At 42.6% G+C, this 19,649-nt stretch overlaps 1 protein-coding gene across 1 annotated transcript in view; it reads right to left on the reverse strand.

Annotated features, from left to right (window-relative positions):
* The window catches only part of atrn (attractin), a 364,031-nt gene that overhangs the window by 190,335 nt on the left and 154,047 nt on the right, over positions 1-19,649 (reverse strand). The window contains exons 12-16 of the mRNA XM_078554529.1: positions 17,441-17,661; positions 16,216-16,337; positions 13,976-14,114; positions 8,554-8,735; positions 2,243-2,462 (exon numbers count right to left, since the gene is read on the reverse strand). Coding sequence (XP_078410655.1) covers positions 2,243-2,462; positions 8,554-8,735; positions 13,976-14,114; positions 16,216-16,337; positions 17,441-17,661 — 884 coding nt within the window. The remainder of the gene's footprint in view (positions 1-2,242; positions 2,463-8,553; positions 8,736-13,975; positions 14,115-16,215; positions 16,338-17,440; positions 17,662-19,649) is intronic.

The following is a 19,649-nucleotide window of genomic DNA, read 5'->3' on the forward strand; positions in this document are numbered from 1 at the left end:
CAATAGATGCTGCCCTTACCAGTGATGCTTACATCCCAAGCACAAATGAAAAAAAATCTGACTTCAAACCCCTGACTCGGTAACATTGAAACCACCTACAGTTTGAAACTCACTAAACTTACATTGTGGTTCAGTTCTGAATTCCAAAATTCTAAATTCCAAAAAGAATCCAATGTAAAAGATGCACTCTGGAGTGCTGTAAAGGCCTGGGCCAATGTGCCCCAAGATATTTTGATAAATGGGTGGCACAACTTGTGACCATTTACCATGTTCCCGAAAAATGATGAAATTGAATGTGATTTTCGTGGTTTCAGTGTATCTGAGGAGAAAAATGTTGTTGAAGATTTACTGGCATGTGCAAAAGGTTTGTCATGTGTTGAAGCCAAGTTGTTGGCCAAAGAAGCTGTTGACGATTGTCTGAATGTTAACAATGATGTTCAGGTTCACCTTCAGCTCTCAGACAGTGAAATATGCGACATGGTCATGAACAAGAATGAAGAGAATGAGGGCAATGGTGATGATGATGAGAATGGTGCGTTGGACGAACAGGAAAAAGAGTCTATTGACAGATGCATAAGCATTACAGAGGGATTGATTGGTGGAATGGAGCAGAAGAGCTTCAGTATAGAGCAGCACGCTATGTGGGTCTACAAAATAAAACCTTCAACTTCCTCAGCCTGTGTCTGTACACCAGGCATTCCTTCTGATGTTCACTCTTGTTCGGTTGAGATGAAATTTAATAAAATGAAAAAATAAAATAAAATAATAGAAGGAAATAAAACCCTTTTATTCCTGATTTCTCTTATTTTATTGCATGTATTATAAGTGCACTGTACATGCTAACCTAGGACCCAAAATCCGCAAATCCAGCAAACCACCCGTCCCGAGCTTCCCAGATATGGGGTCCAGTACCTTCACATTCACTCCTTCATTTTCTATATTCTAAATCTCCCCACATGTTTCAGGTTGGATTAATGGATATCCAAAAGTCCATGACCATTAATTGCACAATAAATTCATTTGGATTTGCAACTGCTGAAACCGACGCAATTGACTTCCTGGTTTCTTTTTACTTTTAAAATCTGGCTGAACTAATGAATTCCAAAAGCAGTGGATCCAAGTAAAAGACTGTCTCAATTAAAAACAAGCATCTTCTGCTTTGACTAATCTACAAAGGGAAGTCTGAGGCAGAATATGTCCAGTGTAACCTGCACTTTTTTAAAAACCAGAAAAACAAGCCTGTTCTCATCCCAATCACAGAATTCAACAACTTCTTAAATGATTCCAGAGCATTTATCAACCACCTGGAAATCCATTTCGAGTGTTGGTCACGTTTATGAAAATCTTGTTGGCATCATTTGAGTCCAAGCCCTTTTTTCTACACATCATGACTTAAGTAACATTATGGCCTGTAGCTTGCGAGTCCGATTAGTCAGTGGGCGTGGGGTCAAAGGGCAGGGGTGGGAGGGGGGTTTTCAGCAAGGGGATGGTCATTGGGGGGAGGGGGTTAGGTGGGGGTTGGGGAAGGTAGTTGGAGGGAGGTGAGGGCAAATCAGGTGGTCCTGTGGGGTGGCTGGATGCTACCATCGGGGGGGGTCGATGGGGGGCGGGGAGTCCTGTGGGGGGTCGGGGGGGGAGTAGTGGGTAGTACTATAGTTACCCAGAAGTTGGAAGTGGTTTTAATTCTTTTAACCTTTTAATTATTTTAATCTTTTCTCGGTAACTAATCCTGTAAGATAGTCGGAACCTTCCGAAGTTTGCAATTTATATTATACTTTCAGATGATTCCCATTGCAGTTTGAACTTCCAGGCCAATTTTCCATACAATCCTTGCTTCTTTCAAACATTGAAATGCCCCAATTTCTCCAGGTGTTCTTCAGAACTTACTGCTCTGCAGGACGTCAGCTTTTAGGCCTGTCAATGTGCAGATGCCAGTGCAAGGATACCCTCTTGGGTCTCAGTAATCAAAACTGGGCAGAGTATTTAATAAATACAATTAGAGTATTTAGCAGTTTAAGCACAATTTTACCTAACTTACTTGCTTGATTAATTTGGTCACACAGTTCAGCATCTTGTTACTCAGCTGCTTCTTGCTAAGTGGCCAGTCTACCAACATGTCATGATGTCTAAACTTAGCTTTCATATGTTTTAATCAACTTTATTCTTGCTCTTAAAGATGCAACATAACAAATTACAATACTTCTAGGAAACTGAGCAAACAATTTCAAGTCATGTCACTTACCTGGTCTTTCACACACACTTCCATTCACTGGGTTGATGCAGGTAGCTGCTTTCAAACTAGCATAATTAGGTTCTGCCAAATAACCACAGAATCCTGCATCACTTGGCTCTTCCATCATCCACTGCAGTGATGTGTTTGTGAAGGGTGACATGTCTTCCCAGCACCAATATGAAACATTGATTTTCCGTAATCCAACCCATGGGGTTATGGTAGCTTTGGACTGTAATTTTAACAATTGCACCAGTGTTAATGTGGATAATATATGCTAAAATAGGAACAGAAAAGACATGTATTCCTGAATTGGAGATCTTGCAGCATTAATCTGACTTTGCTTTTTCAGTTTGACTGAATTAATGCAAATTTCCAAGATTATATGTTTTAAATGTTTTTTTCAGATCAGATTATTTTCTGTGATTTTACACAAGAACATAGCAACATAGGCCATTCAGCCTCGACAAGATATATACAGCACTCTGTGACATCATGATTAATCTGCACCTCAATTTCATTCCTCAATCTTTTCTGCATTTCCCGTGATACACTTAGCTAATATTACAACCATACCTTTACTTCAAAGTATTACATTGGCTGCAAAGTGCTTAGGGTCATCCCGCAGTTGCAAAAGGCTCTTTATGAATGGAAGTCTTTCTTTTAACAAAATTCTTTTGATCTCAGTCTTGCAAATTTCAACTGTCCCAGAATCCACTGTTTCTTGCAGAAAGTGTTTTCCAGGTTTTCGCTAGTGTGGAAAATAAAGTTCCTGATATCACTCCTAACTGTCCCAGCTCAATATTTCGTCATGCTACCTTGTTCTGTATTATCCCATGAAAAAACTGTTCCTCTCTATTTACATTAAAGAATAATTTTGTCATTAAAAATACCAGATTAGATCGCCCCCTCAATCTTTTAACTGCACGGTAATGCAAGCCACGTTTGTGCAATGTGTCCTCATGATTTAACCCTTGGAGTCCTAGTTTAGTTCTGGTGAACCTGCACAATGCATAGTAACACCACCACCTGCAAGCTCCCCCCCAAGCCACACACCATGCTAACTTGGAACTATATCGCCGTTCCTTCACTGTCACTGGGCCAAAACTCCCTTCCTAACAGCACTGTGGATGTACCTATACCACATGGACTGCAGCTTCTCAAGAGCAATAAGGGATGGGCAATAAATGTTGCCCTAGACATTCCACAAAAGGATTAAAGAAGTCAAGAGGCCAATATATCCTCTTGAGTTTAGTTGCCCAAAACTACAGGTGGGATCTGGCTTAACCTCCAGAAATGCAGCATCATTTGCTCACTATTGCATTCTAATCTCTCGAGATAGAGGCCAACATTCCATTAGGCTTTGATTGCTTTTGCACCAGTGCACTAAGTCCCATTGCTCCTCTACAGTTCCTACTCTCTTATCCTTGAGAAAATATTCTAATTGCTCTTTCTTGGATCCAGATTGAATGACCTCACACTTACCCACATTGAAGACCATCTTTCCAGTTTTGTCCAAACACTTAGTCTGTCCATAAGCCTTTAGTTTCCTGCTTCCATCCTCGCAACTTCCTATGCCTTCTAACTACTGTTATCTGTAAACTTGGGCCTACAAAGCTCTATTCCTTAATTTAAACCATTAATATTTCTGGTGAAAATCTGAGGCCTCAGTACAGATGCATGCAGAAAACTGCTTCTCACAGAGAATGTTCTCTTTGTCACTACTTTGTTTCCTAACGCACGACCGAATACCAACCTATATCAAATGACTATGTCAATTCCATGCGCTTTAATTTTTGATGATTGCCTGTAAGGAACTAGATCCAATGCCTTTTGGAAGGCTACACAGACACTTCCTATTTTTGTATCTTTGTTTTTTTTATTTAATTTTTCCAGTCTTCTAGATTTAAGTTACTCCTTGCATTTCTGTAAAGCATTTCTTTTAGCTTGATACTGTCTTTTATTTTATTTGTTCACCGTGATTACTTTACAGCAAAGATGAAGGCTTAACCATTTGGGGGTATGTATGAATTCTGAATCTAACAAATACTTCTCACTTTGTCTGTAGGGTTTGTCCATTAACAATACAGCCCAGTTTACTGCAATTAATTTATCGTCCCTTTGAAGCTCTCCTTACTTATTTTATTCATTCATGGGATGCGGGCATCAACGGCAAGACCAGCCATTGTGGCCAACTGTCCCATAATTAGGCTTTTCATCTCACATCCTGGATCAGGCCTTCCTGGGATGTGTTTTGTCCCGGATCTCTTGTGTCTCAGCAGGCTGTGTGTCTGCACATCGGTCAGCTGAGGCCGGTTGGTGCTTTGTGTTTGGTCCCAGACTTTAATTTAAAACCTTGGCGCATAACTCGCTTCTCCTCAATCGCATTAGGGTCACTATTCCCCAAATATTTTCTTAACCATCAGATTGCTAACTAATCACAGTTCCTTACTCATCGTTAAATCTAGTACGGCCTAGTTGTTTGTCTCTTCTGAAAAAGCTAAATATCCAAGGACATACAGCCTATCGAAAAGATAGGCAGGTTGGCAGAGGGGGTGGGGTTGCTTTGTTAGTAAGAAATTAAATTAAATCGATAGCAAGAATTGATGTAGGGTCAGATGATGTAGAATCTGTGTGGGTAGAGTTGAGGAAACGCAAAGGTAAAACAACCATAATGGGAGTTATGTACAGGCCTCTGAACAGTAGTCAGGATGTGGGGCACAAGATACACCAGGAGATAGAAAAGGTGTCTAAGAAAGGCAAGGTTACAGTGATCATGGGGGATTTCAATATGCAGGTAGACTGGGAAAATCAGGTTGGTAGTGGATCCCAAGAAAAGGAATTTGTGGAATGGCTACGAGATGGCTTTTTGGAGCAGCTTGTGGTGGAGCCCACTAGGGAACAGGCAATTCTAGATTTAGTGATGTGTAATGAGGCAGATTTGATAAGGGAGCTTAAGGTGAAGGAACCCTTAGGAGGAAGTGACCATAATATGATAGAATTTACCCTGCAATTTGAGAGGAAGAAGCTGGAATCAGATGTAACGGTATTACAGTTGAATAAAGGCAACTACAGAGGCATGAGGGAGGAGCTGGCCAGAATTGACTGGGAGATGAGCCTAGCAGGAAAGACAGTGGAACAGCAATGGCAGGAGTTTCTGGGAGTAATTTGGGAGACACAGCAAAAATTCATCCCTAGGAAGAAGCAGCATACTAAAGGGAGGACAAGGCAACCATGCCTGACAAGGGAAGTCAGGGACAGCATAAGAGCTAAAGAGAAAGCATACAATGCAGCGAAGAGCAGTGGGAAACCAGGGGATTGGGGAGCCTACATAGACCAATAGAGGACAAATAAAGAAATAAGGAGGGAGAAGATTAAATATGAGGGTAAACTAGCTAGTAATATAAAAGAAGATTGCAAGTGTTTTTTTAGATATACAAAGAGAGAGGCAAAAGTGGACATTGGGCCGCTGGAAAATGACGCTGGAGAAGTATTAGTGGGGAACAAAGAAATGGTGGAGGAACAGAATAGGTACTTTGCTTCAGTCTTCACAGTGGAAGACACGAGTGACATCCCCAAAGTTCAAGAGAGTCGGGGGGGGGGGGCAGAGGTGAGTATGGTGGCCATTACCAAGGAGAAGGTGCCAGGTAAACTGAAAGGTCTGAAGGCGGATAAATCACCTGGACCGGATGGATTACACCCCAGAGTTCTGAAGGAGATAGCTGAAGAGATAGTGGAGGCGTTAGTGGTGATCTTTCAGGAATCACTGGAGTCAGGGAGGGTCCCAGAGGACTGGAAAATCGCTAATGTAACCCCCCCTGTTTAAGGGAGTGAGGCAAAATACGGGAAATTACAGGCCGATTAGCCTGATCTCGGTCGTTGGTAAGATTTTAGAGTCCATTATTAAGGATGAGATTTCAGAATACTTGGAAGTGCATGGTAAAATAGGGCAAAGTCAGCATGGTTTCATCAAGGGGAGGTCATGCTTGAAAAATCTGTTAGAATTCTTTGAGGAGGTAATGAATAGGTTAGACAAAGGAGAGCCAATGGATTTTATCTACTTGGACTTCCAGAAGGCCTTTGACAAGGTGCCGCACAGGAGGCTGCACAGTAAGATAAGAGCCCATGGTGTTAGAGGCAAGGTACTAGCATGGATAGAAGATTGGCTGTCTGGCAGGAGGCAGAGAGTGGGGATAAGGGGGTCCTTCTCAGGATGGTGGCCAGTGACTAGTGGAGATCCGCAGGGGTCAGTGTTGGGACAACTTTTCATTTTATACATTAATGATCTAGATGAAGGAACTGAGGGCATCCTGGCTAAGTTTGCAGATGATACAAAGATAGGTGGAGGGACAGGTAGTATTGAGGAGGCGGGGAGGCTGCAGAAGAATTTGGACAGGTTAGGAGAATGGGCAAAGAAGTGGCAGATGGAATACAAAGTGGGCAAGTGTGAGGTCATGCACTTTGGTAGGAAGAACAGAGGCATAGACTATTTTCTAAATGGGGAGAGAATTCAGAAATCTGGAGTGCAAAGGGACTTGGGAGTCCTAGTCCAGGATTCTCTTAACGTTAACTTGCAGGTTGAGTCAGTAGTTAGGAAGGCAAATGCAATGTTGGCATTTATTTTGAGAGGACTAGATTATAAAAGCAGGGATGTGTTGCTGAGGCTTTATAAGGCTCTGGTCAGACCACATTTAGAATATTGTGAGCAATTTTGGGCCCCGTATCTCAGGAAGGGTGTGCTGGCCCTGGAGAGGGTCCAGAGGAGGTTCATGAGAACGATCCCAGGAATGAAAGGCTTAACATATGAGGAACGTTTGAGGACTCTGCGTCTATACTCGATGGAGTTTAGAAGGATGAGGGGGGAGCTGATTGAAACTTACAGAATACTGAAAGGCCTGGATAGAGTGGACATGGGGAAGATGTTTCCATTAGTAGGAGAGACTAGGACCCAAGGGCACAGCCTCAGAGTAAAGGGAAGACCTTTTAGAACAGAGATGAGGAGAAACTTCTTTAGCCAGAGAGTGGTGAATCTATGGAATTCATTGCCACAGAAGGCTGTGGAGGCCAGGTCATTGAGTGTATTTAAGACCGAGATAGATAGGTTCTTGATTGGTATGGGGATCAAAGGTTACGGGGAGAAGGCGGGAGAATGGGGTTGAGAAACTTATCAACCATGATTGAATGGCGGAGCAGACTCGATGGGCCGAATGGCCTAATTTCTGCTCCTATGTCTTATGGTCTAAATGTTTTCATACAACCATAGAATGGTTGCAGCACCTTCTCATTCCTGCCAGATTCTCTAAGAACTCAGCAACTTCCACTCCCTGTGGTTTTCCCGTAGTTCTGCAATTTCTCTTTTTCTGTTCAGATAATTAGCCAATTCCCTTTTCAAAGCCACGACTGAATCTGCCTTTACCACTCACTGACAGTGCATTCCAGTTCCTCAGCACTCGCTCCAAAAAAAAGATTTTCATGTTGCCTTTAATTCTTTTGTCATTCATCTTAAATCAAGTGTCCTCTGTTTCTCAACCCTTCCACTAATTGCTTTATTAAACAAACCCAAGTCCATGCTAGACATTTACTGCCTTTACTACTCAAGTTGTCGTTCTCCTATTCCATGCAAAGATTAAAACTTGCCATCAAAAGCACTTAATTTAACTGCATGGTTCCCATATTTATACATTTCTCGCAACAATTTCACTCCTAGTTGTCTGCAAACAACAAGCAGAGACTTACATCATTTGTTAATTCTTAATTCATTGCTGTTTTCACTGCCTGATCACCTCACTGAAATCCCTTCATTCCCCTAATTTTATCACAAATGCCCCATTCTTTCGCCAATTCCCCTTTCTCTTCTAAATATCCTGTAGCCTGGAATATTTAGATTCCAATCATGCCCAGTTTTGTTCATGAACAGGTTTGCTTTAAGTTTTAGGAATATAACAGGTGATATTTCCGAATGCATTAGTTCAGGCTTGTTCAGTGGACTGAGCCTTTTCCAAGCTCAGGGGGTTGCGTTAAAATTTCAGTTGAAAACTTAAACTTTATTTCCAGTCAATTAAGCTTTCAATTCAAACATCAATAATTTTAGCTACTTTAAGTTGCTCAATTTTTTAGCTTTTGGTTTGGGACTTATGCCTTTGTTGTGGGAAATATTCTTAGATCTGCTCAGTCCCAAACCACATAATCAATGCATTCACCAATCACAAAACAAACAGAAATGCTACTTTCACTCATGCATAGATGTTTGATTCAGAATGGAGAAAAGTTCAGTTTAACCCAAAACTCCCAAGTAAGATCTGCTGAAAGCAAATGAAACTCACCAAAACATGCATTATCTGTAATTCCTTGAGAACAAATTCGACTTTCTTCTGCGATGTAAGTGAGGCAAGTGCTGCATTCTGACCCCTACAGAACAGCTTAGCATTATCATAGTTATCCTTTGCGGTGGTGATCGTCAGACATGAGTTTCCCACCAAGTGCCAACTCTCTCCACAGATGGTTTCTGTAGTTGCCAATTTGAAAAGTAAACACTTCAAAATGAAACACAATACTGTTTTCCTTCTATTTCCATTTGAAAATCAAGGATACATAACTGCAACCACATTATGAAGGCCATACAGGAGACTGTTTCAAGGTTGCTCAAAAATATGCATCGCTTTTTTACTAATTCATTCACGGGATTTGGGCTTCACTGGCTGGGCCAGCATATATTGCCCATCCCTAGTTGCCCTTCAGAAGGTGGTGGTGAGTTGCCTTCTTGAACCGCTGCAGTCCATGTGGTGCAGGTACAGCCACAGCGCTGTTAGGGAGGGTGTTCAAGGATTTTGACTCTGTGACAGTGAGGGAACGGCGATATATTTCCAAGTCAGGATGATGAGTGGCTTGCAGGGGATTCCCATCTACCTGCTGCCCCTGTCCTTCTAGATCGTAGTGGTTGTGAGTTTGGAAGGTGCTGTCGGAGGAGCCTTGGTGAATTCCTGTAGTGCATCTTGTAGATGGTACACACTGCTGCTGCTTCTGTGCATCAGTAGTAGAGGGAGTGAACGTTTGTGGATGTGGTGCCAATCAAGTGGGCTGCTTTGTCCTGGACGTTGTCCAGCTTCTTGAGTGTTGTGGGAGCCACACTCATCCAGGAAAGTGGGAAATATTCCATCACACTCCTGACTAGTGCCTTGTAGATGGCGGACATGCTTTGGGGAGTCAGGAGGTGAGCTATTCGTTGCAGGATTCCTAGCCTCTGAGCTGCTCTTGTAGTCACAGCATTTATATGGCTAGTCCAATTAATTTGGTCAATGGCAACCCCCAGAATGTTGATAGTTGGGGGATTCAGTGATGGTAATGCCATTGAACATCAAGGGGGTGATGGTTGGATTCTCTCTTGTTGGAGATGGTCACTGCCTGACACTTGTGTGGCGCAAAAGTTACTTGCCAATGGTCAGCCCAAGCCTGGATATTGTCCAGGAAATTACAGGCCGGTGAGCCTTACATCAATGGTAGGGAAATTATTGGAGAAGATTCTTCGTGACAGGATTTACTACCATTTGGAAGCAAATGGGCTTATTAGTGAGAGGCAACATGGTTTTGTGAAGGGAAGGTCGTGTCTCACTAACTTGATCGAGTTTTTCGAGGAAGTGACAAAGATGATCGACAATGGAAGGGCAGTGGATGTTATATACATGGATTTCAGTAAGGCCTTTGACAAGGTCCCTCGTGGCAGACTGGTACCGAAGGTAAAGTCGCACGGGATCAGAGGTGAGCTGGCAAGATGGATACAGAATTGGCTTGATCATAGAAGACAGAGGGTAGCAGTGGAAGGGTGCTTTTCTAAATGGAGAGCTGTGACTAGTGGAGTTCCGCAGGGTTCTGTGCTGGGACCTTTGCTGTTTGTAGTATACATAAATGATCTGAAGGAAAATGTAACTGGGCTAATTAATAAGTTTGCAGACGACACGAAGGTTGGAGGAGTTGCAGATAGTGAAGAGGATTGTCAAAGGATACAACGGGATATAGATCGGTTGGAGACTTGGGTGGAGAAATGGCAGATGGAGTTTAATCCGGACAAATGTGAGGTGATGCATTTTGGAAGGTCTAATACAGGCAGGAATTATACAGTAAATGGCAGTACCCTTAAGTGCATTGACGGGCAGAGGGATCTGGGTGTACAGGTCCACAGGTCACTGAAAGTGGCAACGCAGGTGGATAAGGTAGTCAGGAAGGCATATGGCATGCTTGCCTTCATTGGCAGGGGTATTGAGTATAAAAGCTGGGAAGTCATGCTGCAGTTGTATAGAACCTTGGTTAGGCCACACTTGGAATATTGTGTGCAATTCTGGTCGCCACATTACCAGAAGGGTATGGAGGTTTTGGAGAGGGTCCAGAGGAGGTTTACCAGGATGCTGCCTGGTCTGAAGGTTATTAGCTATGAGGAGAGGTTGGAGAGACTCAGTTTGTTCTCACTAGAGCGACGGAGATTGAGGGGCGACTTGATAGAAGTTTACAAAATTATGAGTGGCATGGACAGAGTAGATAGTCAGAAGCTTTTTCCCAGGGTGGAAGAGTCAATTACATGGGGACATAGATTTAAGTTGAGAGGAGAAAACTATAGAGGAGATGTTTTAGCTTGACAGGCAATATGATCGGTGCAGGCTTGGAGGGCCGAAGGGCCTGTTCCTGTGCTGTACTTTTCTTTGTTCTTTGTCTTGCTGCATTTGGACATAGACTGCTTCAGTATCTGAGGAGTCGCGAATAGTGCTGAACTTTGTGCAATCATCAGCGAACATCCCCACTTCTAACCTTAGGATGGAAGGAAGGTCATTGATGAAGCAGCTGAAGATGGTTGGGCCGAGGACACTACCGAGGAACTCCTGCAGTGATATCCTGGAGCTGAGATGACTAACAACCGCAACCATCTTCCTTTGTGCTAGGCATGACTCCAACCAGCAGGGAGTTTACCCCCTGATTGCCATTGACTCCAGTTTTGCTAGGACTCCTTGATGCCACACACGGTCAAATGCGGCCTTGATGTCAAGGGCAGTCACTCTCACCTCACAAGTTTAGCTCTTTTGTGCATGTTTGAACCAAGGCTCTAATAAGGTGGGGGGCTGAGTGGCCCTGGCGGAACCCAAACTGGGCATCAGTGAGAAGGTTATCGCTAAGCAAGTGCCGTTTGATAGCGTTGTTGATGACCCCTCTCATTACTTTACTGATGATGGAGAGTAGGCTAATGGGGCGGTAATTGTTCGGATTGGATTTGTCCTGCTTTTTGTGTACAGGACATATCTGGGCAATTTTCCACATAGCCGGGTAGATGCCAGTGTTGTAACTGTACTGGAACACCTTGACTAGGGCCGGAATATTGTCAGGGCCTAAAGCCTTTGCAGTATCCAGTGCCTTCAGCTGTTTCTTGATATCGTGTGGAGTGAATCGAATTGACTGAAGAATGGCATCAGTGATGCTGAGGACCTCCGGAGGAGGCCAAGATGGATCATCCACTCGGCACTTCTGGCTGAAGATTGTTGCGACTACTTCAGCCTTATCTTTTGCACTGCTGTGCTGGGCTCCTCCATCATTGAGGATGGGGATATTTGTGGAGCCTCCTCCTCCAGTCAGTTGTTTAATTGTCCAGCACCATTCATGGCTGGATGTGGCAGGACTGCAGAGCTTAGTTCTGATCCATTGGTTGTGGGATCGCTTAGCTCTGTTTATCATTTGCTGCTTATGCTCTTTGGCACACAGATTGTCCTGTATTATAGCTTCACCCGGGCGACACCTCATTTTTAGGTATGCCTGGTGCTGCTCCTGGAACGCCCTCCTGCACTCTTCATTGAACCAGGGTCGTCCCCTTGGCTTGATGGGGGATATGCCAGGCCATGAAGTTACAGATTGTGTTGGAGTACAATTCTGCTGCTGCTGATGGCCCACAGCCCCTCATGGACGCCCAGTCGAGCTGCTGGATCTGTTCAAAATCTATCCCATTTAGCACGGTGGTAGTGCCACACAACACAATATCCTCATTGTGAAGGCGGGATTTCGTCTCCACAATGTGCCGTAGAGACTCCTACCAATTCAGGGACAGATGTATCTGCGGCCGGCAGGCAGGCTGGTGAGGATGAGGTCAAGTATGTTTTTCCCTCTTGTTGGTTCCCTCACCATCTGCCGCAGACCCAGTGTAGCAGCTATGTCACCTAGGACTCAGCCAGCTCGGTCAGTAGTGGTGCTACCGAACCATTCTTGGTGATGAACATTGTTGCTACATTGGCATGTTTACGACCATTTGCATCACATGGATGAGCAGCATTTGTCTGCTTGGCAGAGCAGGGGAGGCGGTGGCGTAGTAGTATTCTCCCCCAGCCAGAGTACATTCTGCACCTTTGCCACCCTCAGTGCTTCCTCCAAGTGATGTTCAACATGGAGAAGGGGTACATGGTAATCAGCAGAAGGTTTCCTCGCTCATGTTTGACCTGATGCCATGAGACTTCATGGGGTCTGGAGTCGATGTTGAGGATTCCCAGGGCAACTCCCTCTCAACTCTATACCACTGTGCCGCCACCTCTGCTAGGTCTGTCCTGCTGATGGAACAGGATGGGGAGTCTGGGACATTGTCTGTAAGGTATGATTCCATGAGGATGATTATGTCAAGCTGTTGCTTGACTGGTCTGAGAGACAATTTTGGCAATTGACAACTTTGGCACTAGCCCCCAGCAAGGAGGACGCCAGGGCTGAGTTTGCCATCGTTGTTTCCTGAAGGGCATTAGTGAACTAGAAGGCGGGACTTGAACCCCGGTCCCCAGAGCATTACCCTGGGTCTCTGGCTTACTGGTCCAGCGACAATACCACTACGCCATCGCCTCCCCTGCTCTGCCAAGCAGACAAATGTTGCTCATCCATGTAATGCAAATGGCCATAAACACGCCAATATAACAGCAAACTTCTTCATTTCCCTCCATCACCACTATTCGTCTTCTACATGTCCATGTCACAGGCTGTATGAATGATGGTAAAACAAGTAAACTGAGCAGCTTCTTTATAGCAAGCTGAAATGGGAACTATTTGACACTACATGCCACCAATTCCCTCCTCCCTATTAAACAAAAGTACATACTGTTTTCAAAATTCAAATGCAGGTTATAACAGTCTTAAAGCACAATTAGGCTGACTTGATAACTGAAGTAATGATGACTCACATGCAACAAAAATGAACAATCAACAAACTAGGATATAAAATTGTGTCTCATGGCTCTTTACCACAAATAGAAATTACAGGTAAGTAAACTCAAATGTAAAATGTACCATTGTGCTGCTAGTGATGATGCGGGACTAGTCCAGGGAACCATTTTAATGCCATACTGTCTGTGTCAATAACGTAATCTTCATGAAATATGAAAAACATTCCATACAGATTAACCACAACATGCAGCATGACAGAAGTTGGCAATTAAGTAAGGGTGTTGGGGTTTGGGGTGATGTAGCTGCTCAAATTACCAACAAATGGAACACTCAGGAGTAGAACTATCCTGATAACGAGAATACACAGTTGCTAAACTTACATGTTATCCTCCCCACAATTGTCTACATGCACGAGTATTTCTTCTTTGTTCAACCAATGTAATTTACATTCCTGGGGAACAACACTTGCAACATCAAGGCTTGGGAGCTGGCAAAAGTCACCAGGGATGCCCTGAACAGATCGGAGCATTGCAAGGTATTTCAAGTGTGACAAACAAACACAAACTAAAAACCTACCAGGTAACGGGATGCATTCCTGGTTCCTGGGTTCCCATTGACAGTTCTGGTCCATGGCACAGCTTTTACAACTAGTCAGTTTATTACAAACGTACTCAGGTTTATCTTTTGGACAGGCCTCATAATCCCAGATTGATGCCTGAAAGAAAAATTAAAATTTGTTTGTTGCCTTACACGTTTCATAACATTATTTTATTACGATATGAACTAAAACTCAAGATCAGAAAACTTAAAGGTGATGGCATTACATCATTACCAATTTGTTACCTCAAATTTTGACTATTCCAATGCTCTCCTGGCGGGCTTTCTACCTTTCACTGTCCATAAACTTGGGCTCATCCCAAATGCTGCCGCCTGCATCCTAACTTGCTAGATCCTGATCACCCATTAACTCTGTTCTCGCTAGCCTATCTTAGCTTGTGGTCTATCAACAACCTCTGTCTTAATATTGTCATTCGTGGGTTCAAATCTCTCGATGGCCTCAACATCCCCATCTCTGTAACCTCCTCCTACCTGATAACGCTCTGATATCTTGCCGTTCCTCCAGTTCTTGTCCCTTGTGCATTCCTGATTTTCATCACTCCACCATTGGTGGCTACGCATTCAATAGCCTAGGTCTGGAATTACTTCACTAGAGCTTCCCATTCTTCTGCTTCCTGTCCTCCATTAAGATGCTCCCTAAAACCTACCTCCCTGATCAAGCATCAGTCCTAATATCTCATTTTGTTCAATAACACTGTGAAGCTCACTGGAGCATTTTAACTACACTAAAGATGCTATATGAGTGCAAGGTTTGTTGTTTCAACAACAAGAAGGTTCACGATACATTCCATCGCACAGCTGATCCCTCGTCACAACGTTTTGCGCTATTTATATCAATGCTACTAATGATGACCCGTCTTCCAAATTTGGCTCGATTGGTCCTCCAACACTTTAAAAATGCCATGAGATGCTCCTCATGCTGCATAAGATCTCTATGCCAAAATTAATCTTCAATCTCCTTTCCATCATCTACCAGCAACTCCAATCTGTGAAAATCCTTTTCTTTAGTCTTTCCATCCTCTTGCAACCTTCAAGGTTGGTGTTACCTAACCAGAACTTATTGATCCACTTCATCCTCTCCCACTTTTCTAGGTTGCATGTTGCCTGGCAAAGTGGATTGCTTAGCCCATCAACTAATATTGGCAATAAATATTCACCACAATATAGCCATTCCAACAATAAAGGACACACAATTGAGGGAAGATTTAAGCAATTTGTCACTTTAAGCAGTCGATTTCTTTCAGCCCTCCTTAGTTGCCATCTCTTCACCAGTATTATGGAAACACATCATTTGGTACTCACTACTATTGCCTCATTACTTGGAATGTTATTATTTGCTTATCAGTAGAAAAAGTTTAAGAAGTTTTTTTAATCAATCGCACAAAAATCATAAGATTGTAAGATTAATGATTTTTCTGTCTGAATGAACGGAATGTGTTTGCAAACAGTTCGTAAAGTGGGTACTATCTTATGTATTAACAAAATATATAAATGAAACACTTTATACTATTCATCCCAATTCTTGTTTTTATATATACAGTTAGAATTTATCAGCCCAGCATGAGCAATCGAACTTTAGTTTTCCAAGGTTGTGGGCTCAAGTCCCGCTCCAAGACATTGGCGCATAACCTGGGCTGACATTCGAGTGGTGACATGGGAGTGCTGCATTTCAAGGGGTGTCATTCTTCAGACACAATATTATATCAAGGCTCTAACTGCTGTTTTAGTTGGTTCATGTGGATATTAGGGATCCCAAGCCATTATACGAAGAGGAGCAGGTAAGTTTGCTCTGCTATTCTGGCTAACCTTCCTCTCTCAAACATCACCTCCATAACCAAACTGTGAATACCCATCTGCTACATTTTCTGGGATCTTGCTGTATGAAAATAGCCTCGAGGTTTGTTTAACTAATAATCACAAGTGTTTGAAGTTGTAAACGGACTTCAGGCATTTGACGAATTCTGAGGTGCTATACAAATGCAAATCATCCTTTTCCTTGGTACTTTATATCAAGATGAACAGCAGGGCATACACATATGTCCATCATATTCTGAACTGAAACAAGTCCATTGTTGTCATTTTGTTTCAACACAACCAAAAATAACTTGTTTTACAGTTCAAGACTATCCTTCTAGAAGGATGATAGTTAAAGGGCAATTAATTAAAACTCATTTTGAAGGATTGGTCACTATACTCACAGTGGCTTCTGTGCAGTTACTGTTCTTAGATGAGCACTTATCATGACACCACTGACAGCCATTTGTGTTTACTGTACAGCTGAAGCAATCAGTATACTGATCACACTTTTCATTCTCTGCATCTGTAGGATGGTTGGGAGGAAAAAAAATCATTTTTAATTAATGTACAGTTAAGACATGTTCAAGGACTGGCATTTCCTCCCATTCATGAAATTCATGTATGGAAATATGCTCTGCACCATCTAATAAGGGTAATTCCACCTTAACTGAACACTCAGCAATCCTACCACCAGCAGGGCCTAGTGGTTGTTCTGCTGTTACGACTCCAGGGAATTTCCAAACTGAGCTTGATCCAAAATAGTATAGTAAACATCAAAAGATTTCCATATAAATGGCTTTTTGTACTGCAACCCACTTAATGCATATTCTTAAGTGACAAATCATGGTAAATGCATTATATAAACTATGTGCAAATCAATTTTTTCACCAGGAAGAGGCCAAAAATGAAGTAAGCCCCATTTGTATTCCCTAAGCTGTTCTAATGAAGCATTTTGTAATTTTGCCACAATTAGTTATAGTAGTATTATAGCTATTTTGTTGTTGCTCAGTCAGCATTAACAATCCCCATGAACACGATCAAAACATTTTACTCAGTGTTGTGCAGCACTGCTCTCTTCATAAACACAACAGTTACAACAAGCCCTTTCATTGTATTGTATGTCAACCGAATCAAACGAGAAATCAGGCTCCACATAATACCTGACACAGGGAAGAGCCAAGTTGTCCATTTCCCAATGAAGAGAGCAGACTTCAAACTTGCCGTCACTAATCTGAGCTTAGAAGAAACAAATGAAAAGTGAAAGCAAGGCCACCACACCAGTGCTCACACCTAGCTTATCACACCAGCCAACTGTTTTTCATGCTTATTTCCAAGGTTTGGTGTCCGGTGTGGGGGGTTGGGGAACGGTGGGGGGAGCGTCAGGAAAAAAAGTCCTAGTCAACACTCGTGCAGATCTTATCCGTCCTTGAGGAAAAGCATTAATGGTGGCCTGTGGAAATCATGAAGGGTTTGGTCTTTCAGTTGAAGAATATTGGCAAGCCCCGAAGTTGCAAAATGCAAGCAGGAAAGCACATGGCATTTTTTAAAACATTCAGATACACAAAATGATACATTTAAAATGAACTTAGGAGTGTCAAAAAGGAGAAACAAACAATAAAAACATACATGTCTTGCTGGGGCACATGTCGAGAATCTGTTGCTTTTCTTTTGCCGTTGCCATTTCCCAGGACACACAACGCGCCATGTTGGTGTTCCACACACAGCGGATTCCAGGGGCTGCACCAACACATGCCGCTTCTTCAGAGAAAGCCTCACAGCTGGCTGGGGTATACATCAGAACATCGCTGAGCAGAAGACTGTTGAACCCGCCAAAAATGTACATTGTGCTGAAAACAAGCAGGAAAAACACTGATCAGAATCCTGCACTTGTCAGGATACTACTCAAAAATCTTTCTTGAAGACAAAGGTAAAATCTCCAGTGGGAAACGTTCATTCCTACTTAATTCCATCCAGAGCAACCAGTTGTTCGAAAATGACTTCCCCATCGCACGTTACTTGAACGAAATTTAACCTGGTCTTTCCCTGCCGTACAAATGCCACTGGCCCTACTGAGTGTTTCCAGAATTTTTTTTATTTACTTCAGATTTCCAGCATCTGCACTGTTTTCCTTTTTGCATCTTAAGCTGCAGGTATTCCAATAAATCACAAATAAAAATTGAATGGGATACAAGAATTGAGTCAGGAAGAATGGTAAAAAGACAGAATTAAAGGTTCTTTACCTAAATGCACACAGCATTCATTAACAAGATAGGTGAATTGATAGCACAAATAGAAATAAATATGATATAATGGCCATTACAGAGTCATGGCTGCATGCCCACAACTGGGACCTGAATATTCAAGGTTATTTGACAATTTGGAAAGGCAGGAAGAAAAGGAGGCGGGTACTCTGTTAATCCAGGATGAGATTAGTACAGTGATGAGGAATGATCTTGGTTTGGAGGATCAAAATATAGGATCAATTTGGGTGGAGGTAAGAAATAGCTGGTAGGAGTGGTTAATAGCCCTCTGACAGTAGCTACACTATAGGATAGAGTATAAATCAAGAAATAATGGGGGCTTGTAAGAAAGATATTGCAATAATCATGGGAGATTTTAATCTTCATATAGATCAGACAAATCAAATTGGCAAAGTAGGGTGAGTTCATAGACTGTATTCAGGACAGTTTCTCAGAACAATACATTCTGGAAACAGGCTATTTAAGACCTGGTAATGTGTAAGGGGATGAAACTAAAGGCTGGCACATCCCCTGAACTTGATGCCCTGCATCCAATGGTCTTAAAGGAAGTGGCTGAAGAGGTAGTGGATACAGCGGTTGTAATCTTCCAAAATTCACCAGATTCTAGAAAGGTCTCAGCAAATTGGCAAGCCTCAAATGTAACACGGCATTCAAGAAAGGAGGGAGGCAGAAAGCAGGAAATTATACACCAGTTAGTCTAACATCTGTCATTTGGAAAATACTAGAATCCATTATTAAGGACGTAGTTAAAAGGGCCTTTATAAAATCATAATACAATCATAATACAATGAGGCAGTCAACATGGTTGTGTGAAAGGGAAATAACATTTGACAAATGTATTAGTGTTCTTTGAGGATTTAACAAGCAGGGTGGACAAAGGGGAACCAGTAAATGCATGTATTTAGATTTCCAAAAGGTATTCAATAATGTGCAGCACAAAAGGTTAGTGCAAAAGGTAGAAAGGAACGCAAGTTGTGAAGAGGATACAAAGAGCCTGAAAAGGGATTTAGATAGGTTAAGTGAGTGGGCAAAAAATTGGCAGATTGAGTATAACATGGGAAAATGTGAGGTTGTCCACTTTGGCAGGGAGAATAGAAAAGCAGATTATTATTTAAATGGAGACCCCCCACAGAATGTTGCAGTACGAAAGGGGTCTAGGTATCCTTGTACAAGAATCAAAAAAAGTTAGCATGCAGGTATAGCAAGTGATTAGGAAGGCAAATGGAATGTTGGCCTTTATTGCATGGAGTGATGGAGTATAAAAGTAGGGAAGCCTTGCTACAATGGTACAGGGCAATGGCGAGACTGCACCTGCAGTACTGCGTACAGTTTTGGTCTCCTTACTTAAGGATATATTGCATTGGAAGCAGTTCAGAGAAGGTTCACTCGACTGATTCCTGGGCTGAAGGAGTTGTCTTATGTGGAAGGTTGAGCAGATTGGAGTTTAGAAGAATGAGGGGTGATCTTATTGAAACATAAGGTTCTGAAGAGCTTGAGAGAATGTTTCCCCTCATGGGGGAGTCTAGCAATAGGGGGCACAGTTTAAAAATAAGGGGTCTCCCATTTAAGTTAGA

This window comes from Cetorhinus maximus, chromosome 1, assembly GCF_964194155.1.
Source record: "Cetorhinus maximus chromosome 1, sCetMax3.hap1.1, whole genome shotgun sequence".
In the NCBI taxonomy this organism is placed as follows: domain Eukaryota; kingdom Metazoa; phylum Chordata; class Chondrichthyes; order Lamniformes; family Cetorhinidae; genus Cetorhinus; species Cetorhinus maximus.